Source organism: Podarcis muralis, chromosome 8, assembly GCF_964188315.1.
Source record: "Podarcis muralis chromosome 8, rPodMur119.hap1.1, whole genome shotgun sequence".
NCBI lineage: Eukaryota > Metazoa > Chordata > Lepidosauria > Squamata > Lacertidae > Podarcis > Podarcis muralis.
In genome coordinates this window covers 64,341,217-64,367,750 of record NC_135662.1, presented here as the reverse complement: position 1 = coordinate 64,367,750, position 26,534 = coordinate 64,341,217, and the positions used below count along the sequence as shown (strand labels likewise).

Here is a 26,534-nt window from a genome sequence, read left to right as displayed (position 1 = left end):
ATATCCTAAGCTCCCAACCCACAAAAAAATATCCCCAGACTTTGGTACTGACATTGTCCCTTCTAGCAATTCTTGGCAACCATGTTTTTCTTCAATGGTGATGTAAGGAAACCCAAGCCATTCTCTGTTCTTTTAAGGGCTAGATTGAAAGAAGAAACTGCTGCCTGAATGGGACCACAGGGGCACATATAGTGACTGCATTTTTTAAAGCAAAGGCATTGGGGGGGGGGGGAGAGGTTTGAGGTAAATTACTGAGCTTGGGTTTGGAATACCTTGGTTCAAATCACTGCTCAACTCTGTAGCTCCTGATTGCCCCAGGGCACATATTTATCTCTCCCACTTTCTCTGAAGCCTACCTTGCAGGTAGGTTGTGAGGATTAATGCATTTTTATAGCAGTATTGTACACTATCAGGAGCATTCATTATAAGCACACACTGGTTGTTTTCAGGATTTTCTCTGCATCTTTGAAGGCAGGACTAGGGAACTCCAGATGTTGTTGGGCTACAACTCCCTTCAACCCCAGCCAGCATGCTTGATTGTCAAGTATGATGGGTGTTGTAGTCTAGAAACAACTGGAGGGCCACAGGTTCTCCACCCCTGCAGTCAGAGGTTGAGGGACAGTTGCTAAGAGTGTGAACTGGGAAGCCTTCAATTCGAACAACACTTGTCTTGGAATGAACTTGCTGGACTTGAGTGGGAATGAACTCACTGCGGAATGAAAGTCTGTGAAATGCAACAGCAATTCATATTTAAAGTCTCTAAAGCGAAAATGCTCGACCTTAACTTCACAGGTCAGTTTGTAAAGATAACCCATATAAAATATGCAAAGTGCTTTGAATATTCAGAAAGGGCTGTACCGACGCTGAGATTGTTTTCATTCTTTCCTTTTTCTTTTTTGGAACAGCTATTCAGCAATGTGGGTGGTGGAGAAAGCTTCTGCTTGTTTGAACAAGGCCACCGCACACCTCACAAGCAAGAGACACACACCATGGAAGCAGCAAGGCTCATGGAACACAGCTTGAAAATGGCATTGACAAAACTTGTGGCTCATCTCTTTGGTGATGGTAGGTGTCTCATGCGCTGGTCCTATGATCCTGCTAACGTGATCCCGACATACTTACAATGCTGTACAGTGGTACCTCGGGTTAAGTACTTAATTCGTTCCTGAGGTCCGTTCTTAGCCTGAAACTGTTCTTAACCTGAAGCACCACTTTAGCTAATGGGGCCTCCTGCTGCCGCCGCACCGCCAGAGCACAATTTCTGTTCTCATCCTGAAGCAAAGTTCTTAACCTAAAGCACTATTTCTGGGTTAGCGGAGTCTGTAACCTGAAGCGTATGTAACCTGAAGCATATGTAACCCGAGGTACCACTGTATGCTTCCTTCAGCCAACAGCAGTTGAAATGGTTTAATGCAGCAACGAAGGCATCAGTGCTGACAGCATCCCCGGAAACACCAACTGCTCCCCAATCTCAGTGTTGCTCACTAGTGATGCCCATTTTATCCATCCCTGGAAAACAATTGAAGCATTGTGACAACGAGCTCATTGGCTTGTATCCAATGTTAGTCAGGCTCAGAGTAGACCCACTGATATTAATGGGCATGACTAACTAGGGTCCACTAATTGTACTGTATCTCCTAACCCATTTTGATGATATCACAGCACCCGGACGATACCTTTTGCCACAAACAATCCATGCTCTCAAGAATTGCACTCTTTAGCTTCCAACACCCCTTCCTCCTCCTCCTCTTCTTCTCCCTTCTCCCTTCTCCCTTCTCCCTTCTTCTCTGTTTGACCATTCATTGTTGTCCCACCACCACTCCCTGGGTTCTGAGTCTTCTTCCCTTCATGGCTCCCTAGCTAGTTTCTCCCACCATTCCTTTGCGTCCAACCAGTCCATGACAATATCAGGGGCAGAACATTTCCAGCATCTCTTATGTAGGGCCAGGATAGATTCCTGTCTGAAAATCTGGAGAGCCTTTGTCCATCAGCGTAGACTGACTGGCCAGCCTCAGCCGGGATGGCCAGTCCTCAGGGATGACAGGAATTGTTACCATAGAATACTGGACTAGGCAAATTTTGCTCTGAGACCCAGCAAAAATCTTGTATTCATTGCTGACATAAATATCTATCAGGGAAACACAGTTAGTGTTAGAATTCATGCAATATGTTGGCACGCTTGGAAGCTGTTAAAGAGAGTTATTTTTAGCAGAAAATCTAGCAAAGAATGTTGTAATTAAAACTCCTACACAAATAATAAGGGGTCTAACAGTCCTTTTTTACTGTCAATAATTTTCCTGTTTGGGGTTTGTATGAATACTTGACATTTTTGCTTTATACAATCAACCCATGTCACCTCTCTGTTTTGAAACTCACTTTGTACATGAACCTGGATAAAATGTATTGGGTGTTTTGTGTGCAAGCTGATGACAACATTACACTGAAGGTAAACAGGGCAATAAGCAATCTTTCCAATGGCCTGCAAAACAGGGACTTTTAAACAGTGGCCTCATATTTGTGGGGTGCAATCCCATGTGCGATAAGACAAGCCTCTACTGTATGATGTTCAAATGGCCTCTGAAGATTCATCTTACCATTGCTGGTTTTATAGATTGGTTTTAATTGGACTGCATAATTGCGGACTGTTTTTATTATGCTTTATAATTCTGGGCTGGTTATGTGTGAGCTTTTTACGGGAGTTTTCCCTTGCTGTATCTGGAGAAGCCGAGGGGGAGGGTGGGGGTTTAAATCTGGAACCTTCGGCATGCAAAGCATGTTCTCCACCTCTGATCTATGGCCCTTCAAAGCTCTTCCCATGCCCCCACTTTTTCAGTAATCTTGGCAGCCAGTAAGGCCGGTGTTATCCAGCTGAGTCCAAAATAATAGGGACTTGCCTAAGGCTGCCTCCCTTGTAAATACAATGCTGGATAATGGATTGCCATTCATCCATACTTCTTTTAATATGTATAGAAATGTAATTGATCTTCAGCAACATGGCAAAGCAATGTATACTGCAAAGCGTTTGTGGCTTTCTCTCGGATTTGTTCTCCCTACGAATTGGATGTGTTGTGTCACGGTCATAATGTTTGTTTATTTTAAAAAAACCAAACTTGCGTACCACGATTTCATTAGGAAAAAACCAAGGCAATGCTGTTTACAACACACACACACACACACACACACACACACACAGAGAGAGAGAGAGAGAGAGAGAGAGAGAGAGATTAACATCTTATAAAATTTAAACTTACAGATCACCTGCTAACTGCTACAAAAAATATTTTTTTTCTTAATTGTCTGCATATGCCTGGCTACACAGTTGGAGCTAGGATTGAGGAGACTCATTTCCAATTTCCCCACTTATTGGATGATCTTGGGACAGTCACTATCTGTCAGCCTAACCTACCTCACAGGGTTGTTGTGAAGATGAAATCAAGGTATGCTGCCTTGAATGTCTAAAAGGAAAGGAGAGGTACAAATATAACAAATAAACAAATCATCGAAGAACATCTCGTACAGCACTAGACGAGGAGCCACTCGAGCAAAAAACAATAACAACCCTCTTGCTAAGCCTTTGGAGTCACATTGACCCTTTAATTATTACCATGCACCTTTACCTGTTGTTCCTATAAATCAAGGCTGGGATAACCTGTGGCCTTCCAAGTGTTCCTGGACTTCAACTCCCATCATCCCTGACCATGGGATATGTTGCATAGGAGCCAACTCCCAGGCGTCGTGCAGGCTTTGGCCCCCACCAAAGTTAATGGGCATTCCCATTCAAATGGTGTGTGTGTGTGTGTGTGTGTGTGTACTGCGTCATGTGACCGATTATGGGGCGGGGCTTACCTGGGCCCCGACAATATTTTATTCAAATTGGCACCCCTGCTGTGTTGGTTGGGGGCTGATGGGAACTGGAGTTTCACACAGATCTGCAAGTGCTGTAAACATACTGCATACAGCAAATATTTGTTTTGCTCTTAAGCTGCTTTGGACTTCCCTTGGGAAGCAGAAGCGGGGTACAGTGGTACCTCAGGTTACAGATGCTTCAGGTTACAGACGCTTCAGGTTACAGACTCCGCTAACCCAGAAATAGTACCTCGGGTTAAGAACTTTGCTTCAGGATGAGAACAGAAATTGTGCAGCGGCGGCAGCGGAGGCCCCATTAGCTAAAGTGGTACCTCAGGTTAAGAACAGTTTCAGGTTAAGAACGGACCTCCGGAACGAATTAAGTTCTTAACCCGAGGTACCACTGTATAAGGAATAAGCGAGAAAAATATTCCACTGAGGCAGGTTCCTGTGTGCAAAGCTGCACCCCCGCTTCTGCCACATTTCACCACTGGCCCGGTGCCTGCTGCTTGTTGCTCTCTTCTTGCCATCCTGCTTTTCCAGAGCTGTCTGAAAGTGGCGAGGTTTGGTTCACCTGTGGCACAAAGCAAGAGTCTTACAACTCAATTGTAAGTTGCACTTCAGGGGGTTGGACTAGATTACCCTTGGGGTCTCTTCCAATTCTATGATTCTGTGATTCCTCCCCCCAAAACCATTTCCTTTATCCAGCCTCTTTGGTGTGTGTCAGTTTCCCCTCACCATTTGGTTAATGGCGCTTTGTTGTGTATATATATATATATATATATATATATATATATATATATATATATATATGAAATATATCTGTACAGTACTTGATTAAATAGTTTTTAATTCATTATGCAACTCTATAAAATAGTCGCAGCGGAGCCACAAATCAGAGGAGAAGAACTTTGTCTTTAAAAGGGTGCGATAGTGCAAAAGAACACATGCCACCCTATGGAGATTTGATTTGCTAAAAGAGGTCTTTAAGGTAACAGCTTTAAAAAAGAATAAGGATATGTTTCAGTTAGTAGAACAATCTCAGGGTTGTGGGTTTGAGCTCCACATTGGGCAAAAGATTCCTGCATTGCAGGGGTTGAGCTAGATGACCCTGGTGGTCCCTTTCCAACTCGATGATTCCATGATTCTTTATCTCTGGGGAGCTGTTAGTCATTTCAGGTTACTGAGCCCAACAGAATTACCTGCTTTGCAGGAAAATCTTGGGCTCATTTTCCAGCCATGCCAGGTGGTTGCTGCAGTTTGACAAGTGATTGATTTGGTTTTAAAGGGTGCCTGAGTTGCCCAAAGTGTTTTTCCTATTAGAAAAGGCATGAGCGCTCCCCCCTCCCCCACAACGACTCTTCACAATATCCAAGCTTTATTGCCTTGCACTCACAAAAAGTGCTGCAAATTAGTTGGCTTTCTATTTGTTTTCTTTGGCTTGCAGTAATTGATGTTGCTAACTGAAGGGCGAGTTTTGCTAAGGGTGGGGGAAGCAAGCATCTTAATCACCCCCCCCTTTTTTTGCTTCTATGGCACAGATCTGGAGATTAGATGGGTGGACTGCTACTTCCCATTTACTCACCCTTCCTTTGAAATGGAGATCAACTTCCAAGGAGAGTGGATGGAAGTCTTGGGCTGCGGAGTCATGGAGCAGCAGCTAGTGAACTCAGGTATGGAAAACGCCTTGGTTTCATCGACATCTCTATTAGCACAGGCTTCCAGCGCAATCAGTCTCACGTTCCAGCACGTTGCCTCTGCTCGGAGCACATGCTCGCCGTACACCCACAGATCTGCATCAGCAGCAGTGCCTGCTAGCAGCTCGGAGACAGAGAGCAGACACAGCGAGGTTACTGCATTAATTGGTAAACCAGAAACTCACACCTCAATCCCAATTATGCACAGTGGAGTGGGAGGGAGCTTGTTTTGTTTTTGGAGGCGGAATCATGCACAGATTGTATTGTCTCCAAAGAAGTGTGAATATCCTTGGGTGCAACACAGGGTTGCTCAGCTTTGGGAAGGCTGTCGAATCTCTGCAGATGGTGTCAGGACTCAGTTTGAGCAAGGACTCCTTACCAAAAAGGCCAGTTTTTAATGTAAGAGGCTGGACCACATAATTATTTCATCATCATCAATCTTTATTACGGTCCAGAGACCCAACAAATCGTTACAAAGCAATACACAATACACAATTCATACAGCCTATGTGGCCTTCATGGATCTGAAATCAGCGTTTGACTCCATCCCCAGATCCCAGCTATGGTCCAAATTAAATCTGATTTTGCAGGACAAATGACTCCTCTTTCTTATAAAAGCCCTTTCTTATAAAAGCCCTGTGCAATGGAACCAAACTGCAGGTCCGATGCGGTCGGCAGGGACAGTTATCAAACAGCATCGAGATGACTAGGGGGGTGAGACAGGGATGCATTTTGGCCCCCACATTGTTTTGTCTATTCTTAAATGACCTAGAAGAGAGCTTAATGGACCCAAATGGACACCTTCCATTGGACCTCTACTGGTCTGTCACCCCCCCCCCAACTGTATTACCTGGGTTATGAAGGCGCCCTAAAGACGTTAAAACAAAGATTATGGGATAATGCACACAGTGACTTGCGATCTCGATCACACACAGTCTGTAGTCCGCTGGCAGTAGGAGTACAATATGGGCATGTCTTTAAGTTAACATCTTACATTAAAAACCTGACAGTACCAAGCTATCGAAGGCTTTTCACCAAAGCCAGACTAAACGTCTTTCCTTCTGCAGTGTTGGATGGCAGGTTGAGAGGAGTTCCCTACCAGGGCAGACTTTGCTCGTGTGCTCAAGACATCGATTCCATAAAACATAATTATTTACCTTTACCCCAAGAAGGCTTCCAGAGGAGCTTGCAGTTGTCATCAGGCTTACAGTTTAAAAGATGACAAAGAAAAAGAGATCGGGAGAGAGGCAGGGAAAAGCAAGGTCAAGCGCACTTCTTAAAGATGCACCATTTGGGATAGAAGCAGTTCAAATAGCCTGACGGTTTAGCTGCCACTTGGTGTATACCAGAAGGTGTATCTCCACCCCCATCGTTCAGCCTGGACACTGAGATCCAGCACTGAGGACCTTCTGGCGGTTCCCTCACTACGAGAAGTTAAGTTACAGGGAGCCAGGCAGAGACTTGCCCCTAAAATTTTGCAATCACCCTGGTAGCACCCCCCCCATGCTGCACCACTGATCAGGGCACATACCACTCTACTCCGTATTTTCAAGGTTTCAGGAAATCCTAAAGCATCCTTAAGTTGTCACTGTTTGGCCAGCTAACAGCTTGTTTAATGTGTCGGTTAAAAAAAATGACAAGGCACTGAAAAAGTTGCCAATAAAGGTCTTTATATTAACACACACGCACAAAACATTATGACAGATTGGAGTTGAGCATTGGAATCTTATTAGCGGTGCTTCTTCCTTTTTTAAGTAATGAAATGCTTGCTTGCCTTGGGAGTGTGCCTGTTCAAGCAACGGTTGCCTTGTTCCCTATACATAAGCAATAAGAGGAATGTGGTAGGAACATTGAGGGTAAATCAAAAGGCACAGTCCCGGTCCCCAGCGAGTTTGAAACATCAGAGCATCGTCACATGTAATTTATGATGAAAAGAGTTTGTTCCTTGGAGGGAAACCTGAGGACATTTCAGGTTTCAGTGAAGTCTCCAAACCTTTTGAGGTTTCCGGTTTTGAACGTTTAGTTGTGAGTGAAGAATTTCGTCGCACTGTTTCATGTCTTATAGATTCTTTGTCGGACCTCTTATGCTTTGTGTTCCGAAAGAGAATGCCGCACAGAAGAGTATTTTACTGAGAAACCTTTCTTTGATTTGTTGAGAAACCTTTCCTTGATTTCACTTACATTTGAATAGAAGTATGCACTGAACCACTGAAAAGTCAGAGAAAGGGAAGGGCAAAAGCTTTAGCAGGTGCCGCTCTCTTCCGCCTCTGATTTTCTTTCTCTTTGGGCTTCTTGGTTAAAGATTCTGCAACCCTTGTGTCTCAATTCCTAGAGTGTGATTCAGTTTCCTCTCTATCCTATGCTTGAAAGTGAACTTTTCAACACTTGGCTCAGGCCTATAGTGAAATTTGGAACTGCAGAAAGTAAAATCTGTTCCTTGGCCTGCTTTCACACACAACAACCTTAGCATGATGAATGCAGAATATACCCGGCCATGAGAAGTAAGCAACTGGACACCCCAATGTAGCAGCGTAAGCCTAGTTTTAAGTTTACAGTGGTACCTTGGGTTAAGAACTTAATTCATTCCGGAGGTTCGTTCTTAACCTGAAACTGTTCTTAACCTGAAGCCTTCCGCTGCTGCTGCGCCACCAGAGCATGATTTCTGTTCTCATCCTGAAGCAAAGTTCTTAACCCGAGGTACTATTTCTGGGTACGCTTCTGTAACCTGAAGCGTATGTAACCTGAAGCATCTGTAACCCGAGGTACCACTGTACTCAAAAATAAGCTCAACTGTTTTCAGTGGTGCTTACTCCCAGGCTGTGCTCTAAACCACTGAGCCTCTTAGGCTTGCCAATCAGAAGGTCGGCGGTTTGAATCCCCGCAATGGGGTGAGCTTCCATTCTTCTGTCCCAGCTTCTGCCAGCCTAGCAGTTCGAAAGTACACTTGTGGAGGGAAGGTAAACAGTGTTTCCGTGCGCTCTGGTTTCTGTCACGGTGTTCCGTTGCGCCAGAAGCGGTTGAGTCATGCTGGTAGAAGAATCAGGAATTATCCTTTCAGTTGTTCTGTACTTTATAGAGGCTCCAAGGGCATCGGGAGCAGAGATTGACCGTGGGGATGAACCCTCAGCTTAGGAGGAAGGGTGTCCATCGCCATTTTGAATGAATTTGTGGGTTGTTCGTGAATAAGTGAAGCATGAAAGGGATTTCACTTTTTCTTCTCATAACAGTTTCAGAGGTTGGTTATTTGTAACATCAATGTGTTGTGGCACCAGACTATATACAGTGGTAACTTGGGTTACAGACGCTTCAGGTTACAGACTCCGCTAACCCAGAAATAGTACCTCAGGTTAAGAACTTTGCTTCAGGATGAGAACAGAAATCGCACAGCGGCGGCGCAGCGGGAGGCCCCATTAGCTAAAGTGATACCTCAGGTTAAGAACAGTTTCAGGTTAAGAACGGACCTCCAGAACGAATTAAGTTTTTAACCCGAGGTACCACTGTATGTATGGGACGCGGGTGGCGCTATGGGTAAAAGCCTCAGCGCCTAGGGCTTGCCGATCGAAAGGTCGGCGGTTCGAATCCCCGCGGCGGGGTGCGCTCCCGTTGCTCGGTCCCAGCGCCTGCCAACCTAGCAGTTCGAAAGCACCCCCAGGTGCAAGTAGATAAATAGGGACCGCTTACTGGTGGGAAGGTAAACGGCGTTTCTGTGTGCTGCGCTGGCTCACCAGATGCAGCTTTGTCACGCTGGCCACGTGACCCGGAAGTGTCTCTGGACAGCGCTGGCCCCCGGCCTCTTAAGTGAGATGGGCGCACAACCCTAGAGTCTGTCAAGACTGGCCTGTACGGGCAGGGGTACCTTTACCTTTACCTACCACTGTATGTAACTTTTCATTTAAAGCAAAACAAAGAAAATTGCCCTGTCCTCTTCCTTTTCTTCAAGGAGACATGTTAAAACTGTTGATAGTATGAGCATGGAGAGTTGGGTGAACCTGGTGATAAATTTTTTTAGAAAACATTGGCATGCGAAAAACGAATGGAAACGAGAGAAAAACATGTTGAAGAAGGTAAATGTAGGGGATTCTGTGATGGGACATACCTTTCAGACTGCAAGCTGTTTTTTGGCAATATGGAACATTCACAAGCCCAGAGATGTGTGTCATACTTTGAATACTGCTAGCACTTATTACAGGCTGTCTATAGCCTATGGCATGGCTCATGTTGTCTACTAATGGTAATAAAATGACCCTCAGGATGGCTTGAATTGCACACCCTTGTGTTAAGCAATTTTCAGTCTGACACGTGAAAAACCGTCCATCACGCAGTGTAAGTAATTAACCAGTAGCTAATGGAAAAGGCATGCTAATGTTACCTTGTAGGCATAATTTTACTTGTTTAATTTATGAATCCGTTCCAAATAAAATTTTGGAGAAGCAGTCTTTTGAAGCATATATCAAGCTGTGGACTGTGTTTTAGAGAAAAGAGCTTCTAATGCTTTGTGTCTTGCAGCTTATATCTTCTTTGCAGAAAATGTCTTATGAGTTGCACAGATGTCATGCAACAGGTGAGGCAGGTAGCCTGGTCCATCTTCCCAATAGCAACGTCTCTGTGTTTGGAAAATGCAATTACTCAATACTACTGTAGGGATTTTGAAACAAGACATTGCATTGCTGTCGATGAGATTAACCATGTGTGTTGGGCCTGGCTTTGGTGAATTTGGAAGAGTCCATGAAGCTGAGTTAGCAGGCAGTCTTGAATGTGGGATAAACCATTCTGGTGATGGCATTTGCAAAAAACAGCTCAGGTTGACTGGGCTGGAGAGGTCAGTAAACAAATAGTTGTGTGTATCACCTATGTGACTTTGACTTGATCTTCAGCAGAGTCCTAAAAGGGAGTGTCAGAACTATACTGCTTATCACTTGAATGTAAGGGTGGACAGAAAAGGAAGTCACCTCTTTCTTGTTCAGTAGCACAAAACAAAACGGGGTGGCAGCTGGTATTTGTTCTCTTTTATTTGAACAAAATCTCTCTGAAGTAGTAAATTCTGGTTATCACCACATGGGGACTCCCGCATAAGAAATATTCACTGTGAGCCACTGTGAAGGACAAATAGTGTCAAGGGCACTTGAACGTGTCAAAAAGTAAAATGCGAACCAATTCTTAAAGTTGTTCATAGATTTATAGTACATTTTTAAGACTTGCCTGTCAGGCTGTCTGTATGGAAATGTGATGTGTGAATCAGCTCTTAATTTCTTTCTAAAATGACTGTGACAAAAGCAGAAGGGAAAAACTTAGTTTGATAAATTAACACCTGTGCCACAAAAACCTGTCATTTTGTTGATCATTTCTTAGATTTCTGGCTGAACAATGAGTTGTTTTTCAAGGCAAAAACAAAACTGTGAGGGAAAGTTTTTGGGCAGTGAGCCAGGTGTAGTGATATTTCTCATATTAAGTTTCTTATTTCAATCTATTGCCTACCCAAGGGCTGAAAGAGAATGTCACGTGGGTTCGCCTCAGAAGAAGTGCATCATGGGTGTACAAAAGAGAGAGGGGTGTAGAATGCCCTCTTTAGGGCACCAACACCTGACACCAACACTGCGTGTTGGCATATACACTATGCCCACATATGTTAGATAGTGATATTTTCAGCTGGTTGTATGCTTTTACTTCTCAAGTGCATTGCACTGCTGGCTTGCTGTATAAGATGTTTGCAACTTTAAATATTTTTGTATACTAACCTTAAATCCAGGTTTGGATGAAGGGTTGTTTTAGATGGTTTATACATTTTAAAAATAAATATCAAGGCCTGTTCTGCTAGTCAAAGAAAGCTCCTGCTAGCACAACAGGGACCCCACCCTCCGCTCCTGCCATGTTCCCTCTGAGCTTTTTCCAAATCAGGTATGGAGAAGTGGGAGAACCCCCAGAAGAGTGGGCAGGGGAGGACAGGGAGAGATTGTTCCACCAGGCAAGCAGAACCAGGCAAGACAGAACCGCCTCCTTAGCATTGTGTTGAATTCCACCCTAAAAACGTAGATGCATAAGACTCCAATCCTAACGCCACTTAGCTGGGAGTAAGCCCCAATGGAATTCAGCGGGACAAAGTGAGTGAGTAGATAGGATTTCCTCAATAGGATTTTTCTCTTTTGCCTTTGAAGAGCTCCGTAGCTCCACAACTGGCATAGTTAGGCGCTGTGGCCCACCTGCCCTTCTGTCGGTCACGTTGCTGCTGCTTCTTGGGGGCCGGAGGTAGAGGGGGAGCAAGGAGAGATGGCAGTGAGAGCCAGTGTGGTGTAGTGGTTAAGAGCGGTAGACTCGTAATCTGGGGAACCGGGTTCACGTCTCTGCTCCTCCACATGCAGCTGCTGGGTGACCTTGGGCTCTGAAGTCTCTCAGCCCCACTCACCTCACAGAGTGTTTGTTGTGGGGGAGGAAGGGAAAGGAGAATGTTTGCCACTTTGAGACTCCTTAGGGTAGTGATAAAGCGGGATATCAAATCCAAACTCTTCTTCTTCTTCAGTGAGAGTGGCGCATTGCAGACTCAGTGTCACGAATGCCGGATTGGTTCTGCTGGTGCATTTGCACCGTGCCAGCTTCGTCGCCACTTTGTCGCTCCCCCTCTGCTTTCTGGTAAGCAGTAGCGATGTGACCGACGAAGAGATCAGGTGAGCAGCAGCAGCATCCTACCATGTCATCCACTCCTGGGTATTTCCTGTGCCTTGCATACAGGAGGTCTCTGATGCAATCTCAGATATATTCAGTGAAAGGATCTTGGGCAATGGGGCTGGGAAATGCCTCTGCCTGAGATGTTAAGAAAACGGCTGTCTGTCAGAGAAAAATGGGACCAGTACAGAAAAAGACAGCTTCATATGTTTCTGTATGTTCCTGCTTGCTCCCTCATCCCAGTTCCTCCTCCTCCTCTGGTTCTCTTTCTTCCAACCAGACCAAAACCCTTTATCTTGCCTTTAAACTTGTACTTAGATATTGAATGGTTAGGCTGCCCCATTTTCTTTTTTCCTTTTCTTTTCACTAGCCAGCCTCTTAACCTTGCCCAATTATCCTCCACTCACCTCCATCACTCCTCTTCACTTAAGGCAGTGGTTAAGCTGGTGGCAGTGGAAGCTGTGAATGTTTGTGCTCTCCCACTATCTGTTGCTCATAGCTACACCCACGTACAGTGTGTTAAAAACATATGCATCATTTGTTTTCTCCTCCTTGTAATTTGTCTTTATGCCTATATTTAATTTGCTGCTGATATTTTTTTTGAGCTCGCATTTTGTCTTAAGAGAAGCCTGTAATGTTTTGGAAATGTTGACTCCTCTGATTTTATCGTTTCTGACACATCCATTATGTATGCTGCAGTTTGGTATTCTTCGGCAGAATCAATATAGCCTTGCTCACAATCTGTGTGTGTTTGCATAGGAGGAACAAATATTGTCTTGTTGTATGATAATCCCATTACATCTTTTTCTAAGAAGCGAGTTATTTGTTTGAAAGGAAGGCTGGATTTCTGAAAGTTGTGGTTCTCTAATGGCACTTGAACTTCTGCTGGGATTCCGTGTGGTACACAGCTTTGCTTCTGCTTGCATAGCGAGCAGACAAGTTGGCAGGTTAGCATAAGACAGGGCTTCTGAATGCAAAAGTACAGGTCTTTGATGCAGATAAAACTCAGAAGTGGATTAAGGAAAACTTGCATGCACGGTGATATAAAGTGAGCAGGGATCATATCTGTTTAACTATTGTCTCTCAGAAATTAAGAACTGGGGAAAGATTTATAGGGTATCTATGTGCAAGGATACCCATGGTTTATGGAAAAACCAGTTTTGCAAACTACACTGCCAGTTACTAAATGAAGAAAAAACTATCTAAAGAAATACCATCCAGGCATCCATACAATTAAGTGGCTATAAGCCCTTTTTGGTATCTGGTAACTTAGATGAAATTACTGCAATCTACCCTGAGCCCATGGAGCTTGGGTGGCGCTGTGGTCTAATCCACTGAGCCTCTTGGGCTTGCTGATCAGAAGGTCAGCGGTTTGAATCCCCGCAATGGGGTGAGCTCCCATTGCTCTGTCCCAGCTCCTGCCAACCTAGCAGTTTGGAAGCACATCAAAGTGCAAGTAGATAAATAGGTACCACTCCAGCGGGAAGGTAAACAATGTTTCCTTGTGCTGCTCTGGTTTTGGTGTTTTGTTGCACCAGAAGCGGCTTAGTCATGCTGGCCACATGACCCGGAAAAACTGCCTGCGGACAAACGCCGGCTCCCTCGGCCTGTAAAGCGAGATGAGCGCCGCAACCCCAGAGTCATCTGCGACTGGACTTAACTGTCAGGGGTCCTTTACCTTTACATGAAGCAAAGAGGGTATAGAGCACATTCCTAAATTTTGGGTTATTAGTCTGTGGTTAGGTTCCAAGATGGAGGGAAGCATAGCTCAGTGACAAAATAGCACAGGTGGGAAGAGAGGTAAGCAAAGGAATTGTCACACATATATACAAGTAACACCCAGTAGATTCTCACGATGCTAAAGGAACCGTGTTCTATATAGCTCTCACAACAAGTAATGAAAATCTACAGGAGGCGTCACATTTTCACAAGGTGGCTGACATCCATGCGCCAAAAAGGAAAATGTGAAGACTGTGTGCAGTAAATGGGAAATAATTTATTGCATTAGGAAGATACAAGGTTGAATCCAGACTAAGTTGCACTTAGTTCCCAGTGAAAAGTAAATAACAAGAACCAAGTCTGGAACCAGCATATTGTATAGAAAAGCCCTTGGCAAGGATTTTGCAATTCTCGAGAGGCCTGGAGTTGGACTGAGAAATGCAGAAGTTGCTCACTTTGTTGGGTGGGAAGTCATCTTAGATTCTGAACAAAGGTGCCACACTGCAGCATGGAACTGAGACCAAAGCACGTTGCTCAATAAAGATTCTAGAAGTGTGGCTGATCATTATTTTTCAATAGGAGATGGTGTGTACTTAGTAAGCCAGGTGTACGTGTGTTTGGGTTGTGGGAAGGGATTGATATTGCTGAAGTACTAGAGAAGAGTATTGGGACAGAGGGATATTGATTGGAAGATTGGTTTGTGTCAATTTGGTAAACCTCACCTGCCCTTTGCTTAGTGCTCTCATTTGTTAAAGGTAAAGGTAAAGGGACCCCTGACCATTAGGTCCAGTCGTGACCAACTCTGGGGTTGCGGCGCTCCTATGGGTGGCGCTGTGGGTTAAACCACAGAGCCTAGGACTTGCTGATCAGAAGGTCGGCGGTTCGAATCCCTGTGACGGGGTGAGCTCCCGTTGCTCGATCCCTGCTCCTGCCAACCTAGCAGTTCAAAAGCATGTCAAAGTGCAAGTAGATAAGTAGATACCGCTCTGGAGGGAAGGTAAATGGTGTTTCCGTGTGCTGCTCTGGTTCGCCAGAAGCAGCTTAGTCCTGCTGGCCACATGACCCGGAAGCTCTCATTTGTTAGACAGATACAATTAGGAGCTCCGTTAGAAAAGGTTGCGTAGTCCATGTCAGGAACAAACCATACCTGGGAACCTGACAAATTGTTGTCACTTAGGATATTCTATATTTATTGTGTTTCTAGCCAAATTTTCATCCAGGGTGTTGTACCCCTAGAGGTCCCCCCACCCCACAACTACCTTGTGAAGCAACTTAGGCTGAGAGACTGTGACTGGCCCAAGGTCACCCTGTGACCTATATGGCTGAATGGGGATTTGAACGTTTGTCTCCCAGGTCCTAGTCCAACACACTGACCACTATTCCACACTGGGTAGACAGTCCTGGGTCAACGGATCAATAACATGACTTGTTACAAGGCTGCTTTCTGTATTCCTAATCATTTAAAAACATTTCTCAGCACCAAATGTAAGAAAGAAGCTGGAATAGTTCCACATGCCTGACTTTTTCAGGGACTGAAGGGCCCTCGTCCAACAGTGAAAGATGGAGCCCAAATATTTATTACTAGTATTCAGCCCATTTCAAATGAACAAGTCAATAAAAAGTGTCAGCTGCTCCAGATGCTTAAAAGTATTTTTTCCACCTAAATAGCACCAATGAATTATTAACCAATTTTAAAGTGATGTCTCATTTTTCATGAGCACTTCAGACACAATTAGGTTATGCAATATGATGATTATATAAGAAGCACCAATAAGTACTAGGGGTCTGCATTACAATGAAGTTACAGGGAGCCTTTATACTGAATAGTGTAGGCAACATAAGAGCTGCTGCTATATAATGCTTTTTTAAAAAAAGAGATAGAATTAATGCTATTTTAGTAGGTTCATAGAAATGTTCTAATCTTCCAAGGATTATTTTTTTTTAATGCTTGTCTGAATAGACCAAAAGCCTTGACATTCTGAGTTTCCCCCCTCCTTTTTCTTTCTGGAAATAAATGTTAAGTGTCTTTCTTAGTCTAGCGGGTGAAGAAGCTGTTCCCAGGCTGATTGGCACAATTTTGTTTTACCTCTTCTGCAGCATCCGCTGGCAGCCTAAGGTGAGCCTGACCTTTTGATGGCTCACCTCCCTCTCTTGCAATGCACATCTTTTGCATGGCAAGAGCTGTATCTTAAGAGCAGAAGAAAACTCCTGCGTCCTTCCTAGGCCCTTGGTATGGTCATTGCCCTTAGACTTATGATCTCATAGGAGCAAGAAAGGATCAGATATGCAACTAATTGGAGCTCCTAATCAAAGCAGGATTTTTATGTAGTGAAGCGCCCTCTCTTCTCCCCACCCAAAAGAATCTAGGGCAAAGAGTGAGCTGAATAAGGAATAAAGGCAAATATAAAAGGGGCACTCATAGTGGAATCCTGGGTTTCTCCTGGAGCTGAAATGAGAGATGTCCATACAAGTGCATCAAATGCTGGTGTCCACACTTTCCTCATTCTTAAATTGGGGCACCCACCTTAAAAAAAAGTTACCTGTATATTTGTGTTATGTTTATTATCATTTAAAAAAAGAAAAAGAATAAGTACAAAACTAACTTGGGATCCAGGTTGAACTAAGAGTTCTTGGTGACCTTTTGGGAACTGATAAGTGCTGTCCATAGTCAGCTTCTGTTGTAATTTTTTTTAAAAAGCACCTTTTATTTTGCCTTCAAAGCTCAATCCTGGAGATGAACAAGCATATATTGAACTGAGTGCAGCGAGATGTTTCCAGAAGAGCCCCACTGCTCTAAAAAAAACGTTTTGTCTGTCTTCATCGTATGACGTTCACATGCCTAAAATGACCCCCCAAAAGCTAGGGCCAGTCAGAATTTTGAAAGGGCTGTGTGTGCTTAAACTAGCAATCTAAGCAAGATTGCAAGGTGTCTGAGCATGAACTGTCCAGACAGAAAACGTACGTTTGGGAAGACCTGAGTAAATCCATTTGTACCTGTTTGCTTGCCTATTCCTGGTTCCCTGTCTTATGGCCGGTAATCTTAGATCAACACAGAAAGTTGCAAGGTGTAGTTTGAATTTGTCTCAATAGCAGAGCGAGAGCGATTTAGCAACAGCCAGGTGCAGTGTTCCACTTCAGAATGCAGATGTCTGTTTCATATTGGAATGCAGTATTAGAAACTCAGGTATTTAAGCTAGGCGCCAAATGGCTCCTTAAACCAAGATTGCAGTCACCAGAATGGAATGCCTAGTTGTCATTTTGGAGAAGACAACTCTAAAGTCTTATTTTTCGAATGATGGACTGACTGTGATTGAGTCTCAGTTGAACATCTGGCTAGTTCAGATGGCAACCTTGAGCTAGGTTCAGAGCTTTGAGAACTTAAAGAAGAAAAGTCACTTGATCCTGGGACAGTCCACATATATATTGGCCTATTCCAACCTCTTTTTCTTAATGGTGACTGCTCCTGCTCAGGATGCACACACAAAAAAGCATTTTGGTTCCAGAAATTCATTCCGAGTGTGCAGATAAATTATAACTGATAGATATCTACAGGATGGGGTGTTAGTGTGTGGAAGCTGTCCAGATCCAATGATCCCCAGATGGTGGAGTTGTCAGGCACCATCCTGGTGCCCAGGCATCTTCACTTGGTCGCAAGTGGTCCAAGCCCAGGTGCAAAACACGCCTGGCTAATTTCAAACACCATTGGAATGCCACCACCTGTAACATCTAAAGGAAGACGAAAGACATCTCACTGTTATGTCTATGATAGGTCAGAACGCTCCCTGATATGCTAGCTTTTCAAGGACCAAGGATTTTTGATACAGGGAACATTCAGGTGGTGTGACAGCACTTCTCAGCACCCTGAAATTTAATGGTACGCTTCCAAAGAACTCTAGTACAGACTGGAACACACAACATACGGAGCATTTCCTCCCATATGTATTGCTTCCACTTCCCTTCCTTGTTGAATTTTGATCAGCTAGAGAGATCACAATGTTTCGTCTGCCACACCCAACACCAAAACAAGAGCTTTTTTTGTGTGTGTACCAGTCCTGAGCGGTAATATACAAAATGTGCAAAATTTCAATTTGTGCTTAAAATGATTGTGAACAACGAATCATGGTGAAATTCAAGGGACGAGGTGTGCGTGAGATGCAGCAGGCTGCTAATGTGGTGGTTTTGTGTACAGAGTATGTGTAATCGTAGGGCGAAAAGCCTTCCTGACTCCAAGTATCCTAACTGCAATGGCAATAAGATAAAAAATTATCTTTTTCCTCCGTTTGTGCCAAAGAGAATTTCTCTCGCTATTATAATCAAAGGCTTTTAAAAACAAACAAACCTCACATTAACTTGTTTTCCAGAACATGTTTTGAGTTCAGGCAAGTACTGAGGATTTGGAGATTGCGGGGCGGGAGAAGTGTCTGAGTCAGAGTGTGACTGACTGTGGCACATAAAACGTTTAGCTAATGAATTATTCCAAAAGAACAAGTAGATGGAAGGGAAATCCTTCCTGTGACTCATAGTAGTGCAGACTATATTAGCCACTTTTGTTCTGCACTGTCAGTGACTGGAATTCCTAATGCATCATTGACAATAAGTTCTTGCTTATGGAGTTGGTGAAGCACCTGAGTGCAGCACTTATCCGATTCAGTCTTATACATCTTAGCAAGCCTATTTTACAGAAAAAAAGGCTCTTACAAGTAGGAGTAGCACAAAACCCACATGTAAGTGGTCATATCAGACAATATTTCATATTCAGAGTTCTTGCTGGATGGTTCCCATGCTGAAAAGCCACGTTAAACTGCAGTTTCTTGTGGAATGTTATGCAGCTAAAACCTTTGGATGAAGTGGTGTGACTAATTACATGTGGGTGGAATACTAAGTATTATTTTGAAGTACTTGCTATATAATAATTTTGCTAAGTTTAGGTTAGGCTAAAGTTGTTGTTTTTTTGGGTCAGATTGTCAGCTTAAGAGCTCCCAAAGTGTCACATGCGAGATTTAAAAAGAAATAAAACAATAAAATCACCATTATCGAAATTCAAAAAGCAATACAACAATACTTTACAAAACAGCAAAGTGATAAATATCAAGGGATCATCAGTGCGTGGATAGCTCAGCTGGTTAGAGCATGGTGCTGATAATGCCAAGGTTGCAGGTTCAATCCTTGTATGGGACAGCTGCATATTCCTGCATTGCGGGGGGTTGGCCTAGATGATCCTCAGGGCCCCTTCCACCTCTACAGTTCTATGATTCTGTGATCACATCCTCAATTGCCATAACTCAATGGGAAAACATGGTATTTAGCATCTGCCTGAGTACAGGGGAGGGAACCCAAAAAACTGATGAGGAAGGGAATGCTAGGAATTCCAGAGACTGTTGCATGCATGCTATACAGTTAAAGTAATAATTCTGGTAACTATAGTTTATCCCTTAAAAGGTAAAGGGACCCCTGACCATTAGGTCCAGTCGTGGCCGACTCTGGGGTTGTGGCACACTTCTCGCTTTACTGGCCAACGGAGCCGGCGTGCAGCTTCCGGGTCATGTGGCCAGCATGACTAAGCCGCTTCTGGCAAACCAGAGCAGCTCACGGAAACGCTGTTTACCTTCCCGCCGGAGTGGTACCTATTTATCTACTTGCACTTTGACGTGCTTTCGAACTGCTAGGTTGGCAGGAACAGGGACCGAGCAACGGGAGCTCACCCCGTCGCGGGGATTCGAACCACGACCTTCTGATCTGCAAGTCCTAGGCTCTGTGGTTTAACCCACAGCGCCACCCGCGTCCCTTACAGAGCTACAATTCCCAGCACCTTAACTACAGTTCTCAGGATTCTTTGATGTGGGAGAAAGTGCTGTAAATGTATGGTATTACTGGGGAGAAAGCCCTATTTCATGTATTCATCAGCCTAATTTTGGATAAAAGCCAGCTGTGTAGTAGAGCCCTTTTTGAAGCTCTTAATGGGCTCTCGGTCTCATATGAGTGCAAGCAGTCATTCACATGGTTGCAGATAGTCATGGACCCAATGGCTGTTAAGCAATTTAAAAGTCACAAATAGCACTTCGGCTTGGGTTTGGCAATCTGGCAGCTGCATTCTGAACAAAAGTTATCAGTTGTGGTTTCTGAATTTCTGGATTTTCTTTGGAAGGCAACTCCACAAACGTCATAGAGTGCATTACAATATTTTATCATTGACATGAGTGAAAGCACATGTGACAGTAATCAGATTTATCTTCTCCAGGGAGGGCCACGGCTGGCTCACTAGCCAAATCTTTGCAGAAGCAGCTCTGGCTATAGATGTCACCTGGACATCTGGAGCAAGCTTGCAAATTTATGCCAAAGCACAACTTGGGAGGGGAGTTTGCATGTATAATATAATACATATATAGAGAGAGAGCGCAGATACACGTATCTGCTGGAACTACACAAGGTATCATATGCTTATACAAATAACAGCTAATGGAGATTAGCTTGAACACAGTGGGCTGGGGGCTGTGTATTTATGGCACACTGCTTTTACATCAGTACCCACAGAGACTGTCACTTTGTTGTTGTTTAGTTGTTTAGTCGTGTCCGACTTTTTCTGACCCCACGGACCAGAGCACGCCAGGCACTCCTGTCTTCCACTGCCTCCCACAGTTTGGTCAGACTCATGTTTGTAGCTTCAAGAACACTGTCCAACCATCTCGTCCTCTGTCGTCCCCTTCTTCTTGTGCCCTCAATCTTTCCCAACACCAGGGTCTTTTCCAGGGAGTCTTCTCTTCTCATGAGGTGAAGACTCATGAGCTTCAGGATCTGTCCTTCCAGTGAGCACTCAGGGCTGATTTCCTTAAGAATGGATAGGTTTGATCTTCTTGCAGTCCATGGGACTCTCAAGAGTCTCCTCCAGCACCATAATTCAAAAGCATCAATTCTTCGGCAATCAGCCTTCTTTATGGTCCAGCTCTCACTTTCATACATCACTACTGGGAAAACCATGGCTTTAACTATATGGACCTTGTCACTTAGGAACATTATAAATGGCAATTTTGGTGTGTGGAACAAGGGCTAATGATGGACAAGGCAGGGGAACTAAAATAAATAAATTAGTTAACTAATCCAGAATGAAGACCATCCTTCTTTCAGCATGGCCACTTCAGATTAGAATTCCCAATCCTATGCAGTTCCACTTAGAAGCAGAAATGAGAAAATCTACACTTGCTGAAATTTCCTCTTCCACACAACTACCAAAGGTAAATGTGGTGATACCATTGTTGTGATCCACCTGAGATCAGGGTGCTATCTACTTGTGTAACCCAGTCTAACAGCTGAAGACCAGTACCTTCGAATGCATCCAAAACTTCCCTTTGGCTGTACATTGGAGGGCAAGATTGGCTGCGGCGTGCAATCGTTGTTCACTGTTGACTCACTATTACCCCCGATAAGCTTCTAATGAAACCTACAGCTCCCTGGAAGAATCACTGTCATATGCTGAAAATCACTGATATATATTACTTCAAATTTTGCCCTCCATCCTGCTCTTTAAGATCAATCTCTTCTTGAATCCAGACTCTTTCTATTCTCCTCCCCATTTAAGCATTATCGGATTTAGGATTCCTCATCAAACAATGCTTTGAATGGCTTGTATAGTCTTTGCTTAGCTGTGCATATGCTTAGCTGAGCTGCTATGTGCTCCTTAGCTGCGTACAATTTTTATCCCATCTAAAAATGTTCTTGCACCAACTGTGACTGCAGTGCTTAAGGAAAAAAAAAAAAAGGCAGATAGTTTTATCACTGCTGCAATCCCTTTGCACCCAAATATTCAGAGGGTGCTTGCCAAGGATCAGCCACCGGTTTATAGCTACGCTTATTGTGAAGGGGATATCAAAATGCAAAGCAAGGCTGCTCCCTTTACCCACTGCTCTGACATAAACTATAGCAAGGAGATACACATCTATAAACAAAACACCCACCCCATGCTGGTAGATCAAAAGTCAGTAGCTAGCTGTGAGTTGCTAAGAATTTTTGTGATATTTCATAAGTTTTAGAAGGCATTCCTCTCTCATAGATTAGTGTTTGGACATGTAATCCGCACAATATAATTCACGAGCAGGGAAACTGGCCCTTCAGATGTTGTTGGACTCCAACTCCCATCAGCCCAGGTTGGCATGGTCAGGATTGATGGGAGTTGTAGTCCAGGAACATAGGGAAGACCACAGGTACCCTATCCCAGTGCTAATTCAGCCATAAGATGGCAGCACCCTGCTACATCCAGAAATGAACCAAGGGACAATGTATATCTTGGTGTCTTCATTCATTCATTTATTTATTAAAAACCAACCAACCAGTTTTATTGAGTTTTCAATTTTACATTTCAAAATAAACTTTTTTACATACTTTTAAATATCCAGCGACTTCCCTTCTCCTCCTTCCATGGTTCATTTTACATGTCTTCCATTCCTGCATATTTTACTCCAACCATTTAAGTCAGTTCTCCATTTCACATCATTTCAACATTAATCACACTGTTGAATTTATCTTAATGCTGCCAGCGTTTTCAGCTGTGTACAATTATTTTTCATATATTCAATAAATATTTTCTACTCCTCTTTAAATAAATGTTCTTCTCATTCTCTTGTTCTGTGTACTAAACCTGCACGTTCTGCATATTCCACAACGTCTTCATTTATTTCTGACTAGGAGAAAGGGAGAATATTCTAAAATACTCCCCTCACCAGTTATCCCCCCCCCCCTTTTATCACAGGCCCTTACATTATGGTGACAAACTTAATATATTTGTAAAACAGAATAAAGAATAATTTTCACTTTTGTTATAGCCTTTCCTATTAAGCCTATAACTTCTAGCATAATCTATAAATATCCAAAGTGGTGATTTAGGTGCAGTGTTGCAAATTCACTGTGCTTTCTGTCATTTGACACAGAAATGAGAGGTGTCAGACTTGTCATAGCTGATCTTTCCATTTCCTCAGAGAGCCTGTCAGAGCAAGCCAGAAGAGGAATGGCCCTTCTCCCCACCCCACTTTTGACTCACGCGAAGGATTAGAAATTTCATGAACCTCTAACAAAACTCTTAGCAGTGTTTTTGAAATAGGAGCAGACTTCTCTCAAGGAAGTGGAGAGCGGGCCATAGTTTTTAACCCTTTATTGCCATTGTATCACTTCTACATATATAATAAGGCACTAAATGTCATCAAGCTGTAGTTTACGTGGCCACAGACAGGCGGTGCTGCAAACTACAGCATGCCAGCATGTCCAAGGATTATGGTGCTGTAGTCCACAGCTTCTGAAGGGGACCACATTGGTTATCCCCTTTGATTTCTACTCCTTTAGTTTAGGAATAATTCTTGCTTGGTTCTTTATGCTTAAAAAGATAGCCCTATTCAGATTTTCTTCAGTTGTAAAAATGGGGGAACATTAATCTTGACCCCCTCCACCCCTGACTGTGCAGGAAGGGCTAAAGGGGTATTGTGAGCTCATTCGGCTGAATGCAGTTGCAGTTCTTCCTGCAACCAGGTATCCTGATAGTGGGAAGGACTGTAACCATGTTTAGCTTGATATTCCCCTGTGGATCTTCTTGCTTAATGTTGAGTGTGGCCCTGCATTCCACAGATACAACTGAACACCTGAATAGGTTTCATGTCTTCATGTGGTTCCCCCTGCCCTCCGTTTCATGTCCTGCCCTCCTCCCATTCCTGGTATGCACAGACAGGTTTGCACAATTGCCTTTTTTGTAGATCAAGAAACTGATCACAATGACCCAGCGTGTTTATCACCATTCACAGCTACGTGTGCATGCCCTTTAATTGGAAAAAAAAATCACTGCATATAACAGTTACTTAAAATGCAGCATGGGAGACAACACACCTAGCTTGTAAACTTATCTCCATAGAAGATGGAAGGGCCCCCAAAGTCATCTAATCCAATGCAGGAATCCTGCCCACAGCTTTCCCTGTTTAGGCTCAAACCACCAACCTTCTGGTCAACAGCCAGAAGCACTGACCCATTGCGCCGCAGGAAACATCTACAATGGAAATGTTGAAGAGTCCAAATCTCTCCCCGCCCCTGGTTGTGTCCTGTATAAGCGCCTTGAAGTGGACAGCAGTCCATTCCTTTGATTAAAAAGCAAACAAACAGAATTCCCAGAAGTACACTTGGAAAGGTTCATATTCGCCCACTAAACAAATAAGGTGTTTCCCCCTTAGGAGTGCATACGAACCAGCAGAGGGTGCCATATGCCTCAAGTATCACAGACTGGCCTGCGTGCCAATGAATAAATTAATTTACAACGAGGAGTCACAGGGGTGACTGGAACCCAGGTCTCCCAGCTCCCCAGGCAATCGTCCTGACAGCTGAGGTAAAGGAGCAATCTGTTCAGTTCTCTCTCTCTCTCTCTCTCTCTCTCTCTCTCTCTCTCTCCCTCTCTCTCTCTCTCTCTCTCTCTCTCTCTGTGTGTGTACGTACACCTCACCTAACTCTGCAGCAAGATCAACTTTTAATAAGCCATGCCCTTGTTGCAGGAGTGCTCCTTGCTGCATTTTGCTCTCCTTCCTTCCGAGTTGCAGAGAACGCTGTAAGCGTTTTGATTTTATAAAGGGCAATCTCAAAGAAAAAGGGTGGAGTCCCCCCCCCCTTAAAAAACAAACACACACACGCCTGCACACGCAGTGTAATCCCGTTCGTTGGTATTAGAAGGTGATTAGAATGAGACTTCAGTCAGCTGGAGGACTCCCCGAGGCAAGGTCTCGTCCCACCCGTGCATATAGCATGCCCCGTCTGACACGGGGAGGCTGGAGAATTGAGCAGAGGGGAAGCTGCAGTATGGCGCAGCAGATGAGCACCAGCGGTTGCCATGGAGATCTCTAGTACAGCCGAAGCTCAAAGAAAGGGCACTTGCCGAAACGCAGGAGCTCCGCGGCAAATGAACGAGGAACCAGCTGAATACAGAGCAGGCCCTCAGCTAGGCTGTCCCAGATGGAGTTTTAATTCCCTTCTTGCCTCAGCTTGGCCGCCACCTCATCTTGCCTCTGAAATGCTGAGAATAAACAAAAACGGGCCCTCCCTCTCTGGGAGAGGGCCCTCCTTTTCTGAAAGAAACGGGCGCATGCTTATAAGATATTAATGGCAGCATAATGGCCTCGGTGGGGAAGGGTCTGGTGGCCTTCGCGAAGGCGTGTGCTCATCTTGCCAGTGGGGTTTTAGTGGGTGCCATGGGATTTGTCAGCAGCATATGCGCTCCTGTTAATGATTGAAAAATTACCACAACAATTAGTCATGGATCGCTGAAGGCAAGGCCCCCAAACTCCGCGGACATTGTGATTAAACCCATGTATGTGACAATTAACTCTCCTGAAGGTTTATCCACCACAGAGGGCCGTTTGGGCAAAGGGGAGGGGACCCAGAAGTGACAGGCAGAAATAATTCAGCAGAATGGATCCGATACAGCTGGCAATATCCATTTTAATCTGACACGGAATTAATCACACTTAGATTAATCCTGTTCTTATTGCGCCATTGCTGTTTGTGTCCTTATTTATAACCACCAGCACCGCCCCATACTATCAATGCCACCGAGACGTGACTGATTCAATTCCTGCCCGTTCCATGTTTTTTAAATTTAGAAAGCAAACCCCTCCGTTACGCCATGTTTTTAGGTGGGCTAGGGAGCAATTATCTCATAAAACCTGAGCAGACACCAGATGTAGCACATCTTGAATCCCCCGAGGTATCACAGTTGAATAACCTACAGCAAATATTTTTGTCCAATCTGCTGCCCCTAGCATAGAGAGAGAGAGAAATAGCCATCCATTTTGTCTATCCACATAAATGTGTGTGGCTGCAGTTGTAGTAACATGTGCAACATGAAGTCACAATGCGTATATGTAAAGCACAGCTAAAGCTACGATAGAATGCCTGTCCTAAGACAATATATATTGATAGATAAAATCCATATTTGGCAACATATATAGTGTAATATCCATATTTGGTTGTTGGTTCATACGTAGCGATGAATAGGCATATATGCCCCACGTAATTGTATTTATAACAATTGATTGACACGTTCAGGAAAACAAAAAAGCGCAATGCTGTACAAAACTTAAAAGTTTGTTTTCCTAAATCACAGTTAAGCATTAAGTCTGATTGACTAAGCCACGCTAACTTGTGACTGATAGGTAAAACCAGGTTCTAAATGTTTTTGCAAACCTTGGTTCATGTTAACCAGGGTTAAGCACTATACAGTGGTACCTCGGTTTACAAACTTAATCCATTTGCAAACAGGGCTGTTCTTAAACCGAGGTACCATTGTATCTGCACTGAGTTCTACAAACTCCTTCCTTGCAAGCTGACAAGGGCTTAGTTTTGCAAGCTAAACTATTAATTTAACTATATGCCTGGGATTTTAACGAGGGTGGCAATACAATAAGGCCTTTTCTGCAGCGGCTCCCCATCTGTGGAGTGCTCTCCCCAGGGAGGTTTCCCTGGCGCCTACGTTATACACCTTTAGGTGCTAAGCAAAAACATTGCTCTTTAGCCAGGCCTTTGGTTGATTGACATCCCATGTCCTTGTAAAAAATGTTGGGGGGGGGTATTGGGTTTTTTGCTGTTTTTATTTTGATTATG

The 26,534-nt window shown here is 43.9% G+C and overlaps 1 protein-coding gene across 3 annotated transcripts in view; it reads left to right on the top strand.

The window, feature by feature from the left end:
- FARS2 (phenylalanyl-tRNA synthetase 2, mitochondrial) overlaps window positions 1–26,534 on the top strand; it is a 200,602-nt gene that overhangs the window by 59,716 nt on the left and 114,352 nt on the right. For all 3 annotated transcript variants that reach the window (XM_077933307.1, XM_077933305.1, XM_077933306.1), the window contains 2 exons: window positions 906–1,065; window positions 5,388–5,519. In XM_077933307.1, coding sequence (XP_077789433.1) covers window positions 906–1,065; window positions 5,388–5,519 — 292 coding nt within the window. The remainder of the gene's footprint in view (window positions 1–905; window positions 1,066–5,387; window positions 5,520–26,534) is intronic.